This window comes from Mustela nivalis, assembly GCF_964662115.1.
Source record: "Mustela nivalis genome assembly, chromosome: 7".
NCBI lineage: Eukaryota > Metazoa > Chordata > Mammalia > Carnivora > Mustelidae > Mustela > Mustela nivalis.
This window is the reverse complement of record NC_139026.1, coordinates 105,655,552-105,680,728: the sequence shown is the minus strand read 5'-3', so window position 1 is coordinate 105,680,728 and position 25,177 is coordinate 105,655,552. Positions and strand designations below refer to the sequence as shown.

At 47.6% G+C, this 25,177-nt stretch overlaps 1 protein-coding gene and 1 long non-coding RNA gene across 4 annotated transcripts in view; one reads left to right on the top strand and one right to left on the bottom strand.

Moving 5' to 3' along the window:
- Positions 1 to 13,485: 13,485 nt before the first annotated feature.
- The window catches only part of KCNA6 (potassium voltage-gated channel subfamily A member 6), a 43,717-nt gene continuing 32,025 nt past the window's right edge, over positions 13,486 to 25,177 (top strand). For 2 of the 3 annotated variants that reach the window (XM_082739685.1, XM_082739686.1), the window contains exon 1: positions 13,486 to 19,242. In XM_082739685.1, coding sequence (XP_082595811.1) covers positions 14,484 to 16,070 — 1,587 coding nt within the window. In that variant the 5' untranslated portion in view covers positions 13,486 to 14,483 and the 3' untranslated portion in view covers positions 16,071 to 19,242. The remainder of the gene's footprint in view (positions 19,243 to 25,177) is intronic. The other variant, XM_082739687.1, reaches the window with a different exon arrangement.
- On the bottom strand, positions 17,999 to 24,806 carry LOC309869135. Its single transcript, XR_014314005.1, has 3 exons — positions 24,059 to 24,806; positions 23,578 to 23,698; positions 17,999 to 18,087 (listed from the first exon to the last, which is right to left on the bottom strand). It is a non-coding gene; the product is annotated as an uncharacterized lncRNA (long non-coding RNA).

Here is a 25,177-nt window from a genome sequence, read left to right as displayed (position 1 = left end):
AAGGAGCCCTATGCTTTCAGTGTATCCACCCTTCCTCTGAAGATAATGGGCACATCTCTGGATAGGGAGCAAGTTGGTCACTTTCTAAAATATTTTAGGAACCCAGTATCAAGCCAGTATGGAGATCAGATTTCCATTCATTCAGCACATGGTGAATGTCTGTTATTTACTAGCCATTGCAGTTGGGTACTGGGACTGCAGTGATGAATAAACATTGTCTCTGACCTTGTGCATTCTTCTGCCCTCCTTTCTATGTTCTCATTTACAATTTGAGGCACCAGTGCCCTTTGTGTACTCCCATTCTACCCATGACTGGAAGGGAAACCAGGATGCTCACATGGTTTGACATTTCTCTGAGCAGCTGTGGAAAATGGAGTTTGGACACATGGAAGCTGTCAAAAATTGAAACTCTCTTTCCTTTGCCTAAAATGTCACTCTGCCCCTTCCTCTGCCAATTCTTGAGCTGACAAAATTGGGAATGCCAACTGCAGAATTTCTAGACAGCACTGGGCCAGCCCTCTATTTGCACCCACTTATCCACTCTCCATCTCCCTATGCTTGACAAGAGAACAAGGACCTGTTTTGTCAGGACGCAGACACTTCCCTAGAGCTGGGCCCCTTCCTGGCTTTGGAAGGACCAGAGGATTAGGCTGGAAGGTTTTTTCCATGGAGATGGAATTCAAATTGGAACCTTATGTCTCATTTCTCCACGCTGCAGAGAACATGGCTAAAGCATGGCCCACATCAGCCTGATACGGCATTCTGTATGCGGACTCTGATGAGCTAAGCTTCTGCTTGCTCTCTAAATGAAAGTCTGTGTGCATATCCTTTTCATGAAAGAACTCACTTCTGGGGATAAGACCATGAAATACAATGCCCAGGTTTGTGTGTGCGTCCACGCGCGCGCGTGTGTGTGTATGTGTGTAAAAGGGAAGCCACAGAGGGTTACTTCTGCATTCAGGAAAGCAGATGACTAGGTTGAGCCCTGGGCCCCCCTGAGCTCCAACATCTGACTTCCCAGGACAGAATCCACCCTAGCAGCTCAGCTGAATGACTTTCTACAGGTTACTTGACTTACAGTTAGCTATTTCTGCATAACTAAGTACCCAGCTCCTAGTGACTTAAAAACAAGGACGTCATTATTATATGCCACAGTTTTCTGACTTGGGAATTAAGACGAGTCAAAGTCATACCTGCTCTGTGGGGTTTGGGGTCTCAGCTGGAATGATTTGAATGACTGAGTGCTGAAACAGCTAGGGGCTGGTTGGAGAAAGAGAGAGAGCGCGCGCGCGTGTGTGTGTGTGTGTGTGTGTGTATGTATATGCTTTGCTCTCTATTAGATAGACTGTCCTTGGGGCCAGGATTCATGATTATTTTGTTCAACATTGTATATCCAGAGCCTAACACAGTACCTGGTACACAGAAGATGTCTGATAATTACTCGTGGAATAAATGCACAAATACCTCTGAAGTCTCCAGCATGCTTGGCAAAAGACAGCAGGCAATGAAAAGAAAGAATCAACAAAGAGCACTCTCAAGGAGCCTTCTTTATGTTCTCTTTCCATATAGAAATACTGTCCAATTCACATTAAAATAAGTGGAGAATTATATTTATTTTGTGGTTAATACAGCTTGGGGAGTTCAGGGATCCAGATTCTTACCTACACTATTGCCTGGGATAATAGAAAATGCCTGCATTAATTAATTTGGATTTTTCAGATTAAAAGTTCCCGGAACTAGATGGGAGACACGGAGTACTTTGAGATTTTTAGATGACAAATCTGTTAGAAATGTCCTTTACTGTAATTTTCACCTCTCTGTATTTCGGCTGTTAGTATAATATCCTTCAGCTTCTGCCATTCATCTTCCCCTTAGATGAACACTTCCCAATATAGAATGGTACAGGATTACTTGTGAATCTGAGGGAAAATGGCACCTGGAGGGGTGAGTGTCTGCAACCTCTCCCTCCCCCCCCTCCCTCTCTAAGTCTGTGACTGTAGATGCTGCAGCCGTAACACATGTCCTGACCTGTATCGCCTCTAAAAATCAAATCCTGGGCCTGCTGAGAGGGGTGCATAAAGCCCCCTGCTCCCCCAGTGAGAAGGGCCTGGTTGGCGGAAGACCAGAACTGGGAGAGCACACGTCAAGGTGTTGTTGCTATTTGTTGTTCTTGAAGAGAATGTCGTTCTTTCTACCAGTCAGTGGGCAGAGACCCTCTGAAACAGTATGGACCTAGAATTGGGAGCACATTTCCAGAATCTGAGAGTTACAGAATTAAGATTATAATTTACCTTAGAATCCAGTCTTCCCGTGCAAGAGGGGAAACTGAGGCCCAGGAAAGTGTTAGGACGTAGTCTGAATGGTGAGCGTGTGGATCCAGAAGTCAGAAGTCAGACTCTCTGACTTCAGCCTTAGGGTTCAAGGGTCTAGATGTGACTGTCCTTGGAAGAGGGTGAATCGCCATGAAAAAGTAAGGTCATTGTTAATGTTATGGTCACATGTCCTGTGGTTATCTGAAGGGAAGCGTGAATGGAGTGGAGACAGAGTTCTCTCCAGCACAGTGATCACTTCCCCCATCTCTCTCTCGTACCCCTTCCCACTCCATGCTCCACATGGTGGTCTTCCCGTTCTCTAGTCTCTGGTCCCCTGCTGTTGTCCTGGCCCCAGGCCTGGGTGGAAACAAGACAAATTTCAGGAAAAAAGGTGCAGAGAAGGAAAGGTGTGTGTGTGTGGGGGGGGTGTGGTTGGAGGTGGGAGAGGCTTCAACCTGCTCAGGAGGCACGGATGGGGTGTGAGGGTTTCCCTGCCCTCCCCTCTCCTTAGAGCCTCTCTGGCCCCTCATTCCGGGGGTCCTGACAGTCCAGATCTCTGGGAGAAGAATGCCGGAATCCTCTCTCAGCCCCATCAGGCACCTTCATACGCTGTGCTCAGAGCCTGGCTGGCCTCTGTAACTTGTGTCTGGGAGGAAATGAGATCCTCCTTATACTGGGCCATTTCCAGGCTTCTTGAACCACCAAACACTGTGAGGGAGAATGAATATTTTATAAAAGGCCATAAAACATAATCTGTTACTTTGAGTGAATTAGAGTCTGTAGTTAAAAAAAGAGAGAAGTTGCCGTCAGTGGACCAGGAGCTCTGCATTATTTAGCCCCCGCTATTCCATCACAGCAGCAAAGAAGGAGAACCAGAACATTAAAATCCCACCCTTTGCTCCCAAGGAAGGGAAGCAGCATCCTGGAGCCCCACTCCCTACATCTTAGACTTACTTGGTAGGGGACAGTGTCTTTCTGCCTGGAGTGTGCTCAGGAGGAGGGGGCATAAATCCCCCTCCCCATATGGTATCTTGCAGAGAACATTTCTAAGATCGTGGTTTCCCACCTATTTTGGAGACCTGTCTTACTCAACAGACAGTCTTCTCTAATTTCTTCTCTTACAGCAGTAGACTTTTCCAAATTCCTGATCCTAGGGGAAAACCAAAAGTCATTTTGCTTTTGTTTGGATGCACAATGATTTAACACCCTTTGCCTTAAGTACTCCATCACAAACTACAGCCTGGCTTCACCGTTCCTAACCATAAAATCCTCTAACCTGTTTTTAGAACTAATGGAACGAACGTGCTACCCCCACGGACTCCACAGTCAGCAAAGTAAATCATAGACATACACTTTGGAACTACAATTTCTTTAACTGCGTCAAAGATTCCAGATCAGCCTCTTCATGATCACATTCAAAGAATTTACACTTCACTCCAGTGGCAGACGAAGCAGGAAAATATTTTATGTAAATTTCCAGAACATACCCTGACAGTGATGGCTTTTTGTTGTTGGTGGTGGTCTTTCATTACTGGGCTGCCTTTTGGTACTCCTTTCTCTCATGCTTGTCATTTGGGGTGTCTTAGTCAGCTCACCTACACCCTGCCATGCGACCCCTTCCCTTCCACACACACATACACACCCTCATGTTCACATATGCAGTTATACAGGATCTGTCTTCATTCCATCAGTGCCCTGAGAAGGACGGCGTTAGTGCAGATGAAGGAAGGTGCCCTGGGCCTTGTTGCATTCCTTGTATTACCTGCTTAGCAACCAACCCTCTCTGCGAAGGTTGCATGCTCGCTTCATCTCTTCTTTCTGATTGTTTTCTCCTCCTTTTGTTCCTTATTATCGCTCATCAACTAACACGAGGATCACCTGCAACATAAAGGCTATTGTTCTAGGCCAGGGGCAAAAGATGACAGGGCTTTGTCCTTACAAGAATTGGAAACTGTGAGAACATATGTACCTCTCTGATCTTCTGCTTCATCCTAGAAGAGTTGTGATGTAACCCATGGGGTAGGGAAATCCCAATGAACTGGGAATTCAGAGATCTGGATTCCAACCATGGTAGCTGTAAGACCACAGAAAAGTCATGGAGTCCTTCTAAAGTTCGATTCTGTCATTAGTAAATTAAGGCTGTTGAGTGAGGTGAGGTTCACTGTCATTCCTAAGCCTTGGTCCCTATGATTTAATTTTCTCAAATCATGCTCTATAGTACACGAATCTCTCAAAATACAGGGTTTGGTAAAAAAATGAGGTTCTATGGCTGAATCTATTTGAAACACACTAAATAATGTTAAGGAATGTATCAGAGGCTATAATATTCCATGTCTATTGTGAACCTCTCTGAGATGGTTAAAGTATCAGATTCCCAAACTCATTTAACTGGGATGTGTGAGTGTATGTAAATATCTATTAACATGATGCAAAAGTAGAATTGTACAGAACACAGCTTGGGAATGAAAAGTGGGATGCCTACAACATGAGCTCTGGACCCGAGGCCGCTTACACGTGCAGCCTGCTCTCGTACCCACAAGTCCTGCCACCTGGGGGATTATTTAACTTCTCCATGCTCCAGTTTTCTTGTTCGTCTAAGAACATTAGGGAAAGCTCCTACCTCATGGCCCTTAGAAAAGTGGTTGGAAAACAGTAAGCATTCAGCAAGTGCTTATAATTAGCTGTGGCTCTCTACTGAATCTTTTTTTTTTTTAAAGATTTTATTTATTTATTTGACAGAGAGAAATCACAAGTAGGCAGAGAGGCAGGCAGAGAGAGAGGAAGGGAAGCAGGCCCCCCGCCGAGCAGGGAGCCCGATGCAGGACTCGATCCCAGGACCCTGAGATCATGACCTGAGCCGAAGGCAGCGGCTTAACCCACTGAGCCACCCAGGCGCCCTCTACTGAATCTTTATTAAAAAGCTGATCAGCAATGAGTGCTTATATTTCATTATGAAGACTGACTCAGCCACAGTCTGTGGTCCTGTTTGAGATGTTGGCTAGGATGCCAGAACTAGACAGCATGCTGCTGCCTCAGGGATGGAGAGTGGGGTCAGGAAATGGGCAAGGAAAAGCAAAAATTCAGAAGAGCTCAATACAAACACTGGGGAAAATCCCTACAGAATGATATGGCAGGGGTAGAAGTAAGCAGCAATAAGAACAAAAAACGTTAGCCAGAGTGATGCTTTGGTAATGAACTTCATGATTCATGTTGGATTTTGTTTCTGTTAGCCATAGAAAAAAGAACATTGATTACCTTTGTTGTATGCATGTTCCAAGCAGGAAAGCACGGAGGTATATAGGTGAGGAGAGGTTATGCTGTGGTAACAAACATCTTGTAAGTCTCAGTGGGTTATGATAAAGGGTTACTTATTGCTCAGACTGGGATGCTTGAGCTGTGCTCTACTCCTTCTGGGTCAGGAGCTTGTGGAGCAGCTGCCTTCTCGTGTGCTCGATCCTCATGGCAAGGAGAGCCCCTCCGGCGAGTAAGTGCTGCAGGCCAGATGGAACACATCTCCTAAGTAAGGCATCAGCTGGACCTAGGCACATGACCCCAGCACCTCATTACATGAGCCAGGAAGGACACAATCCTACCATGCACCCAGGAGGTGGAGAGCTGGAAATATTTGGTAAACAGTAACAATGATGCCCATCAACAGTCCTTCTGATCATGAAATGTCTGGCTACCATAGACAAAATGGCTTACTCACTCCCTAAGGGAGGTGACCCAAAAGTCACCCAAAAAGCCTTATCTATTCCCCTCATGAACCTGAAATTCTAAGATCTCTAGTGGCATGTAGTCCTCTTCATGTTAGGGAGTGACGTGTTCTGGTTTCTACATCAGTTAGCGTTGTGGCTCCTCCTAATTCAGAGACTTAGGGAACCCAAAAGACAAGTTATGTTTCCCTCTTTCACAATACAAGAGACAATAGTTAATCTGAAACAGGATAACTTGAATAAATAGTCCCATTCAGAAAGGGACAGATAGAAGAAGCTGAGCAATCTCTGCTTTGTAGTGATTCTGAAACCCTGCTAAGTACAATGGGGTCCTTGTTTGGCTTCTGTTCTCTGCCTCTGAGCTGCTTCTTGGGAACGTTCCTTGTTCTCTGTTATCTTTGTTGGTCATATCTGAGATGGCCATTGCTGCTGATACTTTCCTTGGGGACTCAGTAGTTTTGTTAGCCAGCTTCTTGACCATAAAAATTTAGGGGCAAAAGGTCGTTTCAGGCCTTGAACAGTAATGAATGGTTTAGTCCTGGTCATGGTGCCTTTGAGTATGGCTATCTTAAAATTATCTTGGGTTTTTCCCTATCTGTTCCAGGCAGCTCTGTCTGTCGATAGCCAATAACCACACCCATGGTTCTTCTTCTTCTTTTTTAAAATATTTTATTTACTTTTTAAAAAAGATTTTATTTATTTATATGATAGACAGATATCACAAGCAGGCAGAGAGGCAGGCAGAAAGAGAGGGGGAAGCAGGCTCCCTGCTGAGCAGAGAGCCCAATGCAGGGCTTGATCCCAGGACCCTGAGATCATAACCTGAGCTGAAGGCAGAGGCTTAACCTACTGAGCCACCCAGGTGCCCCACCCGTGGTTCCTCTTGAGAGGAACCTAACTGGATAATTTGAGTTTATCAGTTTTCTGTGGGGAAGTTATACTTCTAGTCTCTCTCTCTATCTCTCTGTCTCTGTCTCTGTCTCTCCTCTGCCCTCCCGTTCTAAGCCACTTTGTCCAATTAAAATGATTTTTTGTGGTGGCCGTAGGGAAGCCACAGCTATAATTAGTTTTCCTCTAAAACACCTTATTCCATTCAGAGGCATTAACAATGGGCATGACTGCCCTTTGCTTGATTTGTTCCATAAAGCAAACCTGAGCCCTAATGAGCCTTTTTTGCACAGAGGTCTTTCAAGTTTTGTTTACTTTCCTGGGGGAGATGAGAAGCAGTGCCCTCTGCCAGTCCTCAAAATCCCCACATTTCTGGATGGTCTCTGGTCCATTCTGCCTCTGCTTTCTAAAAGACCAATTCTGGGGCACCTGGGTGGCTCAGTGGGTTGAGCCGCTGCCTTCGGCTCAGGTCATGATCTCGCGTCCCGGGATCGAGTCCCGCATTGGGCTCTCTGCTCAGCAGGGAGCCTGCTTCCTCCTCTCTCTCTCTCTCTGCCTGCCTCTCTGCCTACTTGTGATCTCTCTCTGTCAAGTGAATAAATAAAATCTTTAAAAAAAAAAAAAAAGACCAATTCTTTTCTGAGCTCATCAGTACCTTGTGCTATGTTGTCGATGTAGCTTGCACTAGCCATTGTACAATATTAACAATCTGTTTTCAAATTTCCTCCCAGACAGGCAAATTTTTAGGTACTTTATCTGCCTTCGAAACTGTCGCAGGCAACAATTTTCTAATATTTTGCCATTTGTAACATGAATTGCCTGTGAAGTTTCTTTACTGCCCATCATCTGGCCCCAGTCCAATGCCACAAATTTCAGGTTTTTGGTTATAGCAACTCCTCATTTCTGGGTTGTATTGTTGAACTGGTTCGGATAAACTCGATTCTGCCATGGTAACAGATCAAACCCCATGTATCAGAGGATTTGAACAACAAAGGATTGTTCCTCACTCATACTACATTTCTATGGCTTTGGTGGACTCCATGTCCCCTCACTCTGGAGTCCGCATCAGTCTGTCAGAACAGCCACCATCTTGAGCACTGGCTATTATGGCTGAGGTAAAGAGGGTTCTGGAGACTTTCTTTACATTCAATGCAATGTTTTAGTCTAGAAGTGACACATATCACTTCTGTTTACAAATCCTTCCTCAAAACTATTGCCTGGTCTAACCACAAGGGAGCTGGAGAGCACGACCTCCCTTTCCTGGAAGGTAGAGAACTGGAGACATCTGGGAAACAGCACTGGTGATTTATCTCAGTAGTGGACTGGCACAAAGAAGCAGGTTGCAAACGTGTGATCCTAACAAGCTCTCTCGGGATCCTCCCTGAACGATAAGGAGCTCTTTATAGATTTATTTCTTGGCATGGGTAGTCATTTCCTAAGGCTGTTGATTTGCATGGCACAGATGTCTAATGCATTCCTTTTCCCATATACAGCTTCACTCAAGCAAAAGCTGTTAGATTGTCCTCTAGTGGGTTCTGGAGTGTCATCATCACCACCACCATTTTGTAGTCGATATCACTATCACCCTAGTCATCATCGTCCTCAAAATTCTAAGTAGCTAAATATAAATGATGCTTGTCTGTAGAATCCATATTTGTATTTGTCCTTCCCATAGTTCTCTCTGATTCCAGAGAAAGAGGTGGAAAATGGCAATGGTGCTTCCAAAAACTAAATTAATGGAAGGGGACTTTAGGGCTAAGAGTTGATAAGTCTGTCAAGCGTGAAAAGGGGGCACAGAACAGTTTGGAAGACTAGTGGGTGCTACTGGCAGGAAATGAAGCTTCGAATATCAAGATAGTGACTCCTTCCTTCCTTCTTCCTCCCTCCCTCCTCTCTCTCTCTCTCTCTCTTTCTTTCTTTCTTTCTTTCTTTCTCTATCTCTCTCTTTCCTTCTTTCTTAGATTTTATTCATTTACCTGACAGAGAGAGAGAACAGGAACACAAACAAGGGGAGTGGGAGGGGGAGCAGCAGGCTTCCCACAGAGCCCAGAGCCCCATGTGGGGCTTGATTCCAGGACCCCGGGACCATGACCTGAGCTGAAGGGAGATGTTTAATGACTGAGCCACCCAGGCACCCAGTGATTTCTTTTTAAGTCTCAGATGACCAAATTTGTGTGTGCTTGTGTGTGTGTGTGTGTGTGTGTGTGTGTGTGTGCAGAGGGAAGGGAACAAAAGGAATGTAGCAAAGATTGTCTGCAAAGTATAGACTCATCCAATCATCTATTATTCTCCCCATTTCCCCCCAAATCCAAAGCTTCTTTCATTCATCTTCCCAGCGGGAAAAGTTAAGAGGAGTAAAAATGATCCAGGAAAGAGGCAGTGTCATATGGGACACCGTTTTCTGGCCAGAGGCACTTCCACAATAGCCAGTTTGAGGAATGGAAGGATTGGGGCTGTGAGCCTTGTCCAGAGGTGAGAGAGTAAGATGAGAGACACCGTGTCTAATGCATCACACCCCTGCCCCCAACCGTCTCCATATGGTTTGTCTTCCACAGTGAAAATCCAAAGAAAGGCGTGATTTTTCTCAGAGAGGGTGTGTGTATACTTGTGCACTCAAGTAAGAACTGAGGGTGTTGGCCACTTACCATTCTTTCCTCCCACCGGAGCCTGTGGGTGATAAGGCAGGTAAAAAGACCCATCCTGAGATTATTGAGAGAAACAGGACCCAGTCTATGTTCCCTGTCCTTTCTCCAAAGGAACACTACCGCCAGGGTCCTGACAAGCGCACACATGCATATGCATGTGCACACACACACATCCAAAGTAAAAAATGTAATAAAGGAAGCCTGGAAAATAGAAGAGAATGCTAATTTACATACCAGGGATGAGTACATTTTAACTCCAGGCAGAGATAAAAATATAAATGGTTATCAAATTATGTGGCTTATTATTACGTACTCATCTTGGTTAGTACCTACACCCAGTTTCAGGTGGTTCCTCCCTACTGACCCTTTTCTTCCCACTCTGTGCTTCTAATCTACTGTAGATATTGTGCTCATTTGGAAGACAGCATGGCCCTGTGAAGGTGTGAGTCCTGAGGTCTCATCACAGTTGTTGGCTTCCGGAACAACCCTTTCTCCTGGTTCTCCTTTGACCCCACTGACTACCCTTTGGTCTTTGTGGGGTCCTCTTCCTCCTGAACTTGAACTGTGAATTGCACTGTGCAGGACTTGGTCTTGGTTGTGTTTCTCTTCATTGTCCCTATCGTATCTCTCTAGAAGATGTTAATGCTATGAGCTTACATATTTCTAAATATTTTACATTCACAAATCACTCATTTCTTTTCCATATTCCAGGCCTGAATAAATAATCACTTCCTCAATGTCTTTATTTGCATGTCTAATTTGCCTCTCCAATTTAACATTTCTAAACATGAGGTCTTGATTGATCCTAAACTGTTTATTCATTTTTTAAAAGATTTTATTTGAGAGAGAGCAAACATGAGAAAGAGAGAAAGAGAGAAAGAGAGGGAGCGCAAGTGGAGGGAGGAGCAGAGGGAGAGGGAGAGGCAGACTCCCCACTGACCAGGAAGCCCAACATGGGGCTTGATCTAGGACTCTGGGATCATGACTGAGCAGAAGGAAGATGCTCAACCAAATGAGCAACCCAGGCACCTCTGAACCTAACCTGTTTAATTCCTTATATTCCCTTTCTTAATAAATGGCAACCCCCCCACCCCGTTGCTCAAATCCCAAACCTGGCATTCCTTGATTGTTTCTCATGCTCTATCCATCACCAGTTCATGCCGATTCTGTCTCCTAAATACTGCTCCCCTCGCCCCCACCTCATCCCCACACTATCCCTACTTGCTTTACCTTTGGTCCAGTCCCAGTCACTATCAACCTTTTCTCAGACTACTGCAATTTCCTGGCCCGTTTTCTTCCTGCCCCCTTGTAATGCATTCTCCTCACAGCCTCTGTACAAATCCCATCTCCTCTCTGCTTGAGAAGCATCCAAATATTATGTCTTCTGGGACATCTTTCCCAGCCACCCTGTTCAAAGTTGAATCCTCAGGTCGATTTCTGACATGGCATCCCATTTATTTTCCTCAAAGCATTTACTATAATATATAAATTTCTTCTTTATTGTTTATTTTTAAAATTTCCTGTCTAGAATGTAATGTATTTGCTACATGGACATGTAAACAGATAGTTTGTCTGGATCACTTCGAAACCCCTAGCACCTGCCACTATGATGGGCATCCAGCTGCTTCTCCATAAACACTTGTTAATTACATGAATGGTCCCAACCATCATTGCAAATATCTGAATTTAGACACAGGAACAATCTGTGCTGTCATGAAGTCGGTGCTCAATGAATGCTGGGGGAAGGTTCACCTGTCACTGGAAGTCGTGTTACAGTGTACAGATGGGTTTGTGCCTTTTGTCTTTCTTTACCTGGGAACCGGCACTTTTGAAACTGCAATTTTACTCGCTTTTCATATATACTAGGGAAGAATGATCTAAGTATACGGCTTTTCTAAAGCTAAGAAATGAGTCTCTTTCACAAAAGAACTAAAAACAGAACTCTGATTCATGAATTTGCTAATGACTTTTCTCTCGGGGGAAACTCCTCGTGCACAGTGAGACGTCTCCTGGGGCACAGCCTCATGCATGATGTGAAGGTAACCAGGAATGTCAGCTCTGATATAGGCTGGCAGGCAGCACCAGCTAGACTTAACCCAGGGGTACCCAAATGGTAGTTCCTTTCACCATGTTAGACTGTGCACCCTTCTGGCAGAATGCAGGGTTGTTTTTTTTTTTTTTTCCCCTCCTTGCTTCCTGAACATTTGTTTTGAAGAGTTACTGACCTAGTTGACAGCCTTATGAATAAAAACAGCAATGAAGAAAACAAACATGCATATGAATAATTCATTATAAATTTTGAAAACAAGGACAAAAAGAGTCACAAGTAAATCAATTTATAATCCAGAAAATAATTGCAGATAATTGGACAATGGTGAAAGACTATCTTCTATATTGTTTTTGTTGTTGTTTCCTTTTCTTCCTTTTTTACTTTTTTTTTTTTGGAACGGAGCAACCTGTGTGAAGTCTAAATTGGCTTAATTACATAGCCTGTAAATAGGCACATTATGGACTGGGCACTGGGTGCACTAGCTTCCTCACTTTTCACTGAAACACGCAAGGTGAGGGAGGGAGTGGAAACCAACAGCACAGGCAAAGAGAGGAAGCAGAAGCTGTTGCCTGGTAAGACCTCCTGAGGCAACAGCCCAGACAATGAAGATGCAGTGAGATGCTAGCCTCTTTCCCATGCTTTCACTCCCCGACCCCTACCCTACACGTCTAGAAGACTTCGTTTCTGCTCCCCCAACCCCTCTGGCAGTGAATGCTTCTGTGAACCACTGTGGTTTTAAAACACCCTGTGCAATACAAAGAATTCTTGCATGTATTTTGTGGTTTGAGATTAACTTTATGAATCATTCCTGACATTATCAGCAATGAATGCTTACCAATGAAATAAAATAAGTAAGAACCTACACGAAACAACTTGTAGTTGTCAGCCAATTAATTCTGGCCACAGACAACCAAGAAGGGAGGAACTGGGGCACAGAGAAGCAAATGTCAACCCTACCTGGAACTGGCAGGCTGAAAAGATCAGAGCAATCCTCTTCCACCGAACTCTAACCTGTTTGATCTAATAAAGAAAAACTATATGGTTTCCAGTGGAAATGGATAGAAAACCATTCTTACCACTTCCCTCCTGGAGAGTTAGGGAAAGAGTCCCTAACAACAAACTTTGGTCCCGACCCAAATGTTGCAGGTGAGTCTTCACTGTAACATTACCTAGGGGGCAGAGGCCATCTTTCTCATAGGGTTATGAGATAAACAGCGCCTGAGGGACACAACACAGGTGCAGCATCTGGAATGTGGTCAGCACATATTAGATGCTCAGTAAATGCAGCCATTATTTTTTTCCAACATTCTTACATACCACTTTCCACTCACCCCCTCTTCTCTTTTCTTGTCTGTGCAATCCTGATGAGTTCCCAGGAAGGCTGGGAGCAAAAGAACTCCAGGGTGTGTTTCCCTGCCCTATGATACCTCTGAGATACCACCATCTTCTGGTTCTTTCTTCACTGGAAGTACTGCCTAAGTTCCCAGAACTTCCCTGGAAAACTTCTGATGAGAAAGGCAATGGGAGAGTTCCCAAACCTTTCTCTGCTATCACTTTGGGGCTCTAGGACAGTTGTAGCCTTGCCCGCCCAGGTTCGGAAAGGGAGGTATGGATTATCTGGGGACTTACATTGGAATACTATCTAAATTGGAAGCTCTAAAAACTTCTCCAAACGTTTTCTGTGTGTTTTTTTTTTTTAAGTACATTAAGGAAGCTGACAAATGGGTCTCCATAAACACAGTCGGACAAAATATGATTCGATATTTTCATTAGATTTCGGGATGAGTGAAGTTACAGTGCTCCGCGTTATGGGTTCCACCGTGGGGCGGGGTGTGTTTTCTCGACGGTGAAATGCCCTGCGCAGATCACCACCCGTAAGCTGAAAAGAGGAAAGCTGATTGCGGAGGTGGAGGGGGTGTGGTATTAGGGTGCTGGTGCTTGTTTAGGGGGCCACGATTGTGAATGCGAGCAAGGGAGAGGCGTGCCAGGCGAGCGCGGGAAAGATTACTGGTGAGACAAGTGTGTGTCTATTTCCACAGCGCCCTGGCTCGCGGCAGCCCCTGGCTGGGCGAGGGGTGTGATGTGAGAGTGGGGTGGGAGGGGGCAGCAGGCGGGGCCTGCCACGTCACTTGGAGAGTGAGTGTTGGGAAGGAAGGGCAGAGCGGAGAGCCGAGCGGCTGCAGCTGCAGCGGCTGCAGTGAAGGCTAGAGCGGTGGGGAGGTGGGTCCCCGCGCCCCAGCGCCGGGGCAGCCGCAGGGCCCTCTGCGAGGCCTGCGGCGCGACTCACAGGGAGGAGGTGGCGGCTGTGGCGGCGGGAACGGCGACCTTGGCCAGACGGAGCTCGCGGTGCACGTAGGGCGGAGGCCGAGCTCCGCCAGGAGTCTCTGCCGAGCCGGAGGGAGGCGCATCTGGCGCTTCGCTCCCAGCGGCAGCCGGGGGGGCTTGAGCGGCCGGAGAAACGCAGTGGGAGCTGGGAAGAGCTAGCCGGTCCGGAGGACGGACCCCCGCGTCCTGGAGCCCAGTCTCAGACACGACAGGGGGCGAAGCCACGCGTCCTTTCGGGCAGCCCGTTTCACACGCGCCAGTTTGCGGTTCCAGGTATCCCAGTAAGCTGTGGCACCCAAGCGCGGATATCTGGAGGCGCGGAGCTAAATCCTCTGCGTCCGGGTCCCCTCCCCAGACCTAGCCTTGCAGAGGCTAGGGCTCCGGGGCTCCCAGACCCAGCGGCCAGGCCAGACCGCGAGCTCGGAGGAGCGCGAGCCCCACCCTGCACCGAGGGCGCCGCTGAGAGCCGGGAAGAGGTGCCGCGCTCCAGACAGAGGTTGTGTCGGGGGCGCCGTCCTAGTGGCAGGGAGCGCACCGCGGAGGGGACATGAGGTCGGAGAAATCCCTGACGCTGGCGGCGCCGGGGGAGGTCCGTGGGCCAGAGGGGGAGCAACAGGATGCGGGAGATTTCCCGGAGGCCGGCGGGGGCGGGGGCTGCTGTAGTAGCGAGCGCCTGGTGATCAATATCTCCGGGCTGCGCTTCGAGACGCAACTGCGCACCCTGTCGCTGTTTCCCGACACGCTGCTGGGAGACCCTGGTCGCAGAGTCCGCTTCTTCGACCCCCTGAGGAATGAGTACTTCTTCGACCGCAACCGGCCCAGCTTCGACGCCATCCTCTACTACTACCAGTCTGGGGGCCGCCTGCGGAGGCCGGTCAACGTGCCCCTGGACATCTTCCTAGAGGAGATCCGCTTCTACCAGCTGGGAGATGAGGCCCTGGCGGCCTTCCGGGAGGACGAGGGCTGCCTGCCCGAAGGTGGCGAGGACGAGAAGCCACTGCCCTCCCAGCCCTTTCAGCGCCAGGTCTGGCTTCTCTTCGAGTACCCTGAGAGCTCAGGCCCGGCCAGGGGCATCGCCATCGTCTCCGTGTTGGTCATTCTTATCTCCATCGTCATCTTTTGCTTGGAGACCTTGCCCCAGTTCCGTGCAGATGGTCGAGGTGGAAGCAATGGTGTGAGCAGAGACTCCCCAATTTCCAGGGGTAGTCAAGAGGAAGACGAGGATGAAGATGATTCCTATACCTTTCATCCTGGCATACCCCCAGGGGGCATGGTGGCAGGGGGCTCCTCCTCACTAAGTACTCTTGGGGGCTCCTTCTTTACTGACCCGTTCTTTCTGGTGGAGACCCTGTGTATAGTTTGGTTCACTTTTGAGCTCCTGGTTCGCTTTTCTGCCTGTCCCAGCAAGCCAGCCTTCTTCCGCAACATCATGAACATCATTGACTTGGTGGCCATCTTCCCCTACTTCATCACCCTGGGCACTGAGCTGGTGCAGCAGCAGGAGCAGCAGTCCGCCAGTGGAGGGGGTGGCCAGAATGGGCAGCAGGCCATGTCCCTGGCCATCCTCAGAGTGATCCGCCTGGTCCGGGTGTTCCGCATCTTCAAGCTGTCCCGCCACTCCAAGGGGCTGCAGATCCTGGGCAAGACCTTGCAGGCCTCCATGCGGGAGCTGGGGCTGCTCATCTTCTTCCTCTTCATCGGAGTCATCCTCTTCTCCAGTGCCGTCTACTTCGCAGAGGCTGATGATGATGATTCACTCTTTCCCAGCATCCCAGATGCCTTCTGGTGGGCAGTGGTTACAATGACCACGGTAGGTTATGGAGACATGTACCCCATGACGGTGGGGGGCAAGATCGTGGGCTCGCTGTGTGCCATCGCTGGGGTCCTCACCATCGCCCTGCCTGTGCCCGTCATTGTCTCCAACTTCAACTACTTCTACCACAGGGAGACAGAGCAAGAGGAGCAAGGCCAGTATACCCATGTCACTTGTGGGCAGCCTACACCAGACCTGAAGGCAGCCGACAGTGGACTTGGCAAGCCTGAATTCTCTGAGACCACTCGGGAACGGAGACCCAGTTACCTTCCCCCTCCACATCGGGCATATGCAGAGAAAAGGATGCTCACTGAGGTCTGACTGATGCAGTCAGGGTGTGAATGGAAAGGAGGACACTGAGCAGTCTCAGGCTTCCTTCTCATTTTCCACCCCCTCACCTGAGCTCCAGCCGAATTCCTGACTCCCTCCCCTGCACCGGGTCCAGATACCTGGACTGTCAACCTTGTTGCTTGATCTCTACAGCATTCAAGGTTTAACCATCTAAATGTCATTCTTGAAATTCTAACGGTGCCACCCATTCATGCCCATCTTCTGTCAAGTGGATGAGATTTCCGTCTGACCTTCCCTCCTGATTCTAAACTTTCATGTCTGGGGCTGGTAATATCTCTAGGAACAGAGATGTCAACAGGATGGAAGCCAGGCTTACCTGGGTCCTATTTCTCTCCTTGGTGTCCTTTGCTTTGGGGCATGCACCTGTCAGCTTTGGGCTACATGGTAACTAGCAGAAGCTGGAGTGTTCATCTTTCTGTTTTATTCCTGTGCCCTGTAACACCTGCTGCTCATCCTGCAGAGGACCCTTGGTAAAGCCTTTAGCTGCACAGCCTCCAAATTTGTTTTTTGTCTCGAATCTTGGAAGGAATTAGAGAAACTGCAATTAAACTTGGCCATTTGGAGGACATTAGAGTCAGTCCCAGACCAAAGGGGCCAGTGGATTCCTCCAGGTGTGTCCTGGCACAGTGGGTATGTCAGCCTTGGGTCTACATTCAGTTCTTCCCTCCATGACTGTCTAGCTTCCAGGAAGGTTCCTTCTCAGACCCAAATACTCTTTTTGTGCAAGTGCCTTTCTGTGCAGAGGAACTGGAAAGAGGGAACCACAAAGCCAAAAGAAGTGGCTGAACAGAGTCAAGCAACTTGCCTGACCACATTATCTAAAGAGAGGTATCACTTGAGAAAACATTGTCATCTGGGAGGCGTGCAAAGAAAAACCTTGTTGCAGATGGGAAATTTCTCCTCCATGCTTTCCCCCAACCCTCTCGAGCCCCCCACCCTGCTTCCTGGGAATTTGACTTAGGATTGCAGTTGAAGGTTTTCCAAAGCAAACTCTAGCTTAAACCTGCAGACAGGTAAAAGAATGCATTGGATGCTAGCGTGGGGTTCTTCCCATTTTAGGGGCAATGAAATAGGTTCAGAGTAAAGAAGAAACGTCATTCCTTTGTTGACAGTCTTACTGTTAGAGTTTTTTTTTTTTTTTTTCCTGAGTCAAGCAAACATTCACCTGCTCTGCCCCTTGGAGCTGCAGCTGACCTGCTCTAACTGGTAAGGTAATGTGGCCATGTCACCACTAGATAAGTCACCCTCTTCCAGCGTGAAACTGCTGCCTTCATCCCACCTTCCCACTTCCCTTCATTTCTCTCCTGGTAACGTTGTCATTTGTTTGTTGCCTTGAAAAACTGTGATGTACTACTGTTCTGAGCTCTTCTGGGTGCAGTTCAGAAACCGAAAGGACTGTTAACATGTTTTTAATTTTATATCTATGCTTTAAGACTCTTTGATGAAAAATTTTTTAAAATTATTTTCTCAAAGAGCAACTTAATGAGGGATGGCCTTTTGAGGGTTTTCTTGAGAGGCACCGTGGCTCCTGTGAGTGCCAGATCTAAATCTGGACTTTGCCACAACCTGACAGGGTAACTTGGGTGCCACAGTTCCTCTTTGTGCCTCAATTTCCCAACCCATTAAATGGGAACACTAATGTCTTCCCCTCCCTACCTCATGGGGAATGTCGATGAACTCATCTGGGAAACTGGGGATGATGCTATGCAAATGTGTGAATTTTAGTAAAGGACTTGAGTTTTTAGTTCATTAGCCAGTTTTCCCGTCACCCAGAGGCAAAACCTCCCTGCAGAGTTCCTGTCTTGGATCCAAAGCCCAAGAGTAGGCTATCGTGGGTTATTAGCTCCCTAAATCCCTGCTTAGCCTCTTGACCTGGGCCTCAGTCTCTCTTCTTACCCATCAGCAAGGAGAATGCTCTTTAGACAGGTTCAGTGGGATCCTTCCAGGGCCAGAGGCAGCCTTGACTGGGAGCTTGGCTTCTCCAAACCTGAAATACAGATAAGAGGAGTTCCTGATTCGGAAATCAGTTCCGAGGCCATGAAGTTCTGGTTTTCCAAATTCCTTCCGTTACTTCTGGCTTAGGGGGCGAAAGGAGAAGGGCCCACTCCAGAGGCAGCGGGTTGCTTTCTGCGAGGGTTAATGTTGGAACATGTACGCATGTTCATCTCTATATGTGTGTATGTGTTCATCCTCATCACCATCCCTAATAAAACATTTCCTTTTCAAGTCAGAGCATGCCTGAAAGTAAAGGGTTTGTGGAGAGCTGGGCTCTCCAGGGACTCTGGTTGCCATAGCAACCTTCCAGACTGTTCTCTCTATCTTCTGATTTGGGCATCAAGGGAGAACAGGAGACTACATATTCCCAGCTTCTGAAATGGGAACACCTCCTACATAGTGCTTGAGGGGCTGGTGATGACCAGCCGGCTGTGTGACCTTCGGAAAATGAGGGGGAAGCAGTTCCTCAAACTTTCTCCCTAGACCTCTCTTCCCGGTTTCCCCATCCAGTCATCGAAGCTGCCTCATCTCACCCCCGAGTCTTCAGAAATTTGAATGCTAAGCAACTGCCAGTTAAACCAATGTCAGTATTATCTTTTGCAAAATGACAAGGGGAGACTTGGAGGGGACAGGCTCCTCAAGGGGCGGCCAGGCGGGGCCCTCCGAGAGTCTGACAGTCACAGTCCATGAGAGGATCATGGAACTGCTATCTCCTCAGAGAGGCTCCTCCCTGCTCTCAGAGAGACTGAAAGAAATGACACTTCTTCCTCCTGGGGATTATCTAGCTCTGTTCCCAGCAGTCTCATAGGTGGCTCTTCTCAAGACATCGAAGAAACACGGAGAGGCTGTGACCTGACCTAGTTTCTGTGAAGGATTTTGCCAAGCAGTCCCTCTGACTCTGAGCCTCTTTGTATGGAATCTGTGCCCCGAGCGTGGAGCACCCTGTGCCGCTGAGACCGCTGCAGTGGTGATTTCCCAGCTGCCAGCAAAGGCGAGGGTCAGGCCTCTGTTACACCTGATCGCCAGCAGGAGCTCCCAAATGCCTTCCTGGATCTGTCAGGCTCAGCCGAGACGAGACGTGGGATAGTCCTCCTGCCGGATCATCCCTAAGGAGAGAGGGGGACAGCTGGCCGCCTTTGCATCAGAGGTAGGTTCTGTTGTTGGGAAACTATGATCCTGGCTCCGTGCTCCGGGCCAGATTACAAGTCGGGGAGGGGAGCACATGCATCCCAGAGACCCAGGGCTTTGACGTCCTGGTCCTCAGGGACCACCCTCCTCTCCTGCGTATTTTCTGTGACTCCGTGTACTTTCGTCTCCTTCCTTTGTTTCTGCTCCCTCACTGCTGGCTCCCCCACCCTTTCTAGTCACCTCCTTTTCTCTGCACGCCCCTCCCCTTCTCCGAGGTTTACTCATTTTCACTGCGTTTCCCCCCCTTAACTGTCACATTTCTGGTGTTTGCCCTTCCGTTGTTTAAATCTCTTCCTCCTTCTCTATGTGTCTTTCTTTCTATCTTTCTCCCTCACTCCACCTTTTTAGTGGCAGGGAGCAGCTGTAGCACTTCTGTTGCTATCACAACTTGAACCCTAGGACAGCAGTGATCTCACGTGTTTGTTAGGAAGGCTGTTCTCCAGCTGGAGGACACCCCTACCCCCCAACACTTCCCTGCCAGCACAGTGTCCTGTCCTTTCTTGCCAAGCTTGACCCTGTGACCACAAGTTCTGAGCTTACAGAGCAAGATGAGATTGCACCGCCTTTAGAAAAGCATCTCTGCAGAAATTTCCTAATCTTCAAAAATAGAAAATAGAAGGAAACAGAAAAGTGGGGGGAGGAGGAAGGGAGAGAAAGAGAGAGAGAAAACCTCTAAGTTCCCCAACTTAAAGCTTACACAAAGGTTCAAAACAAAACAAAAGAACAATAGGAACAGTAAGCTAAACACAAAGACAAGGACTTAGGAGGGAGTGGAATTAGGAGTGGAATTAGCCTGGAAAAAGCCTTAACTCAGAAGTGGCCCTCAAGCTGCCCTTGTTTCACTTGAAGGCCCTCAAGGCCTCCAGCTGTCTCTCTTGCACACCGAAGGCAGGACAAAGCAAGGGCGTATCTCTCAGGGGTGCAAGGTGCCAGGACACTCCTTGACAAGATGGATTAAAATTCTCGACCCAGTTCTTCAGGGGAATTGTGCACTCCCCTTGCTAGCGGTAGTCCCACCAGCATCAGGACAGCGGTGGGTGGGGTGGAGGGTAATGGACATTTTCTAACACATTGTGGTGATAGTTGTATAACTCTATAAATTAACCAAAAAAGTCCCTGGATTTTGGTGGGAGGGGTGGGGAGAAGTGGCATGGGGTTGATAACCTAAGTTTCATACCTCGGCTGGGAGAACAGTTTGGTTTTATAAATCTAAAAGGTTAGCATCTCTAAAGATGGACCAGTCTAAATATCCAGGATGGGATGACAGTTTTTTCCTTCTGCCACTTGGGGACACTAGAGCTTTCATGCACTCGCTCCTTGCTACTCAAATACGGTGCCAAGAACTGCCTTTTTTTTTTTTTTTTTTTTTTAATTTTGACAATCAAATCATTGTGGGATTTTTCCTCTTTGCTCAAGCACAAGAAAGGTCAAAGCCATTTTTGGTAACTGCAGAGCGTGATTAGCATGTATTGCGCTGGGGTGAGTATGCTGGACGCTATTCATTACGTAGGACGAAGGCAGTGAACTTGCCCGAGGGGTTCAGACTTTGCTGGCAAAACAAAAACAAAGAGGAAAAATGTCAAAATCCCCACAAACCAACCAAAAAACCGTACCTAGGCTCTGCACCTGTAAACTCAGAATTCCTAAAGAAATTGTGCTGGAGTCAAGGTTTTATTCTGCTTTCCTCCTTCCAACCTCCTCCCTGCAGTAACCATTAACCCTTTACAGCCTCTGTGGGGTCCGCTGTCTTTGGTGCTTTGGGCAAACAGAAGTCAGCTCACCTGGCTCAGGGTCTGTTCATCAGATAATGCTCTTTTACTCTCACTTGCCTTTTGCTCATTGGGACCCATGCTTCCCTCCCTTTGGTACTTCTCCTCACATGACACTTTCCAGCGCCGCTGCTTATCATTCCTTCTCTCCCCTGGCTGAGACCTTGCTTTTGGCAGTATTTCTGTCACCCGGCATCTCCACACAAATGCCAAGATAGATTCCCAGAGAATATTGTCCTCCTGGGACAATCTGGCTGCCATGCCAGCTCTGATCGTTTTTGACTGTGTGTTACTGCCCTGGGAAGCAAAGCGGGGTCTGATTCTAGCTTGTCAAGGTCACTTAGGGAAGAAAAAGAAACCTTTCATTCTTTAAACCGTAGGATTTCCTCTCTCCATTCTGCTTTATATGGGGCTGCCGCCAGTGGCACAGATGAGCTTCTGGCAGACCAAGGCCTAGGGCTTGGGGCTTTAGTGGGAGAGGTAACTTGTCAGATGTAGGCCACTGGGAATACAAGCAGATGGGCTCTCAGTTCTCATGTTACTGTGTCTCCCAATGAAACCCTTTCCTGCTTTGGGCTTGAGGTCCCTGTGGGATTGGAGATTGTCATGTCATGTCCCTTTGCTCTGAACCCCTAGAGAGAGGAGCTCACCCTGCCTCCCCTGCCCCTTCTCCATTCTCATCCCCTTGGTACCCTAAAGAGGGGGTGAAAATCTATTTGTGACCACTTCTGAAGGACAAACAAGGTGCTGACTCCCTCATTCCCAGGACAGAGCAAAAGGGACTGTAAATATCCTTAATAGTACTGGTCTCATCTTGGCTGTCAACTTAACCTACTTAGGACCCAGCCTGGGTGAGGGTTTGTAACAATTTTTTTTTTTTTTTTAAATACAACTCTAATGTTATCGTTGTTACTATGAAGAGGCTTTCCCCTGCGTCTGCCTTGGGCCTCCGCAGACGTGCTTTGCTCGCCCCTGGAAAACATCTCGGATCCTCAAGCAGCCCCCGCTGCAGGTTGCAGGGAGCACAGACAGACCCCCACTCTTCGGTGAGCACAAAACCAACATTTCAAAAGGAAATCGCAGCCACGCAGTCTGCTTGTGCTGCTATTTTTGACATGCTCACTGTTCTCTCCAGGCTTGACAACCTCTGTCTCCAGGAGACAGACAAACCAGCTCTTGGCAGCCGAGATGCTTTGCTTTGAAAAAGAACATAGGAAGATAGTCGCGCGGCTGGGAGGGGCCAGGAACGGGAGCCATTCTTTCCCTCTCTTCCAGGAGGCTCAGCACCTGGCCGGCGGGGTCCGCATGTCTAAGGCTAGGGCACTGTCCTTGCCCAGTGAATCCTTCCTCTGCTTTGGTCCTCCCCCATGGGAGTGGTCCTAGCAAGAATGAGGACGGTACCATTCATTTAAAAAAGCCTTTAAAATGCCTTCAATGCTGTCAAACATCATGTCATATAACAAAAAGGCTAGGAGCAACAAAAAGGACTCTGGAGCTAAGTTTCCAGGGTTCAAATCTCACCTTGGTCACTTGCCTGCTAGGAGACACGGAGCAAGTTCTGACGCTGCTCTGTGCCTCAGTTTCCCTTTCTGTAAAGGGGAGGATAATAATAGTACCAATGTCAGGGAGCTGTTTTGAGGATTACATGAACTAATATATGTACAGTGTTTATGTAACATGTAATAATAGACACGTGGTATAATATGTAACAATATATAAAAGCACTATACAAAGATTATTACTATTATCCTACAACAACCAAATGAGGTTGGTGGGCTAGGCATTGTTTTCCCCTGACAGATAGGATGAGGCTCAGAGGGCATATTCAAGGGCACACAACTGATGTGTGACCCGTCATCCTCAGGGGAGACGTAATTTATAGAACTCGAGGGTCCGATTAATACTAAACAAGAAGAGAGAGTGGATTTGTGGTTCCTAGATGTGTATAAGGGCTTTTATTTATATGCCAATTTGTCTCTTTGAGGGAAAACCAGCAGGTGCCCTGTCTCTCCCCACCCCGTCCACCCTGTATATTGTGATGAATCTCACATAGCTATAATCTCACATAGCTATAATATGACATAGCCACACACACACAGGTTTCCCCAGCTATCCAAAAGTAGAACATTCCTGTGAAAACTTTCATAAACCAAATGAAGTAAAGCAAAGAATTACCATTTCACAAAAGCAAAAATCCTCTTCGGATTTCTCTGGGTTATTGAGAGCAGGTACTAACACAGGTCTTTAGTAAAAGCAAAGTGGCATTAAAAAAAAAAAAATGTGTGTGTGGGGCACCTGGGTGCCTCAGTCACTGAGCACCTGGCTCTTAATTTTAGCTCAGGTCATAATCTCGGGGTTGTGGGATCAAGCCCTGTGTGGGATCCCGTGCTCAGCGGATTTTCTCTCTCCCTCTGCCCCCCCCCCACGCGCTCTCTCTCTCCCCGCCGAGAGAAATAAATAAGCTTTTTAAAAAAGTGGTGTAAAGAGAAAACCTGTACATCTTTCTATAGACCCCTCCTTCCTACCATCACTGTTCTCTTCCCTCCACATTTTAACGTTCCCAGGGGATGGCACTCCTCCAGAGCCTTCCTGTCCTACTTCCTCCGGTCTTCCTCCTTGGGACAAATGCAGGGTCCCATGTTAGCCCTGAGGATAGAACACCTAAGTCAGACTCTAGGTCCGTTTCCTTATACTGCTCCAGTAGCCTTCAAAATCCCACCTCCCCTGGTCCTCATCCTCAGCACTTCCTCTGTTCCTGGGCCATCTTCACGACCCACTGCCCCCATCCCCTCCCTTTGCAGATGGTGACATCTCCCCTCACTTTGCAGGTGGTGACACCCTGTCATACATAGGAGAGCTCCAGCTTCCCTTTGCTCTTTTCAGGGGGAGGAGCCAGGAGGTCCCGGAGCTGGAAGAAGTTAGCCCCTCTTACTCCTGTGGGTCCCCATTGGCTTCCACTGCAGCTCTCAATGGAGGTCCCAAATTAGGTCCCAACATTCTACTCACCCTGTGCTCATTCCCACAACCACTCTAGCGTGCACAGAAGACCTGGCGCAGGGCAGGGCAATGGGACTGCCTCCCCCTTCTGACTCCTTGGCTCGCTTTCCTTTGGAGGTAGCAGACTTGCATCGGAATCCCCGTTCTTAGCTGCACCTCATTCAGTCTCTCCAGTTTTGTCGTCTGCAAAGTAGGGGAGCTAATTCTGCTCCCCTCACACAGTTGTTGGGAGGCTCAAACAAACAGACACATTAAAGAGGTTAGCAGAAAGTAAACTCTCAGCAGAGCAGGGCCCAGGGAGCCTCAGTGACGCTGAACAGCCAGCCACTGTGGAGTGAGGCTGGAAACACCTGTCCTCTCAGAGAGAGGCAGGATCCCCACTGACTTCAGTTCCGTTCTCTGAAATAAACATTTACATGAAATATGATATAACAAATAGACTCATGGTAGCTAGCTATTTTATCCAGGAGGTTCTTTGCCTGAAGGATTCACAGCAGAATCTGTTTAAATAATGGCACCTAAGATGTGATTTAATATATAGACACGTAATCTGAATGTATCTTGTGAAAATAAAATGGATATACTGGTGATATTTTTTTCAACCAAGATAGAAAACTCCTCCCAGGAGCACCAGAGCATTGGGAAGGACAGTACTGAGGGTCACAGGGACAGAATGGGTAGGGGGGCCGGGAGGGGCCCTAAATGCTGCTCTTTATGAAGGAGAAGGTTGGTGCAGACAAGTGGAAAGATTAGCCTGTGATTCCAGTTAATTCAGAGCAAAGCTGGGTCTAGGACTCACATTTTCTAACTTAACCACTTGTATATATATTTTTTTTTATGGAAAACAGAAACCTAAGGATTAAACTTACCAATTTTATTCATTTCCTATCCAGCCAAACTCATTAGCACAGCTGTCTATAGGAAGTGGAATTCAGTGCTTTGTAATTTCATCTCTCTCTTCCCTGACTTTCGAAGGTACAGAGACAGCAGGCCTAGCTAGAGAAATTCTTCATCAGATAGCCAGCTGCTGGATTTGTAAGGAACGACTAAAAATTGTCATTCTAGTAAGTACCAAAGCTATTTTCACACTGGACAAAGATAGGCTCATGTACAGGCTCTGGCCTGGGA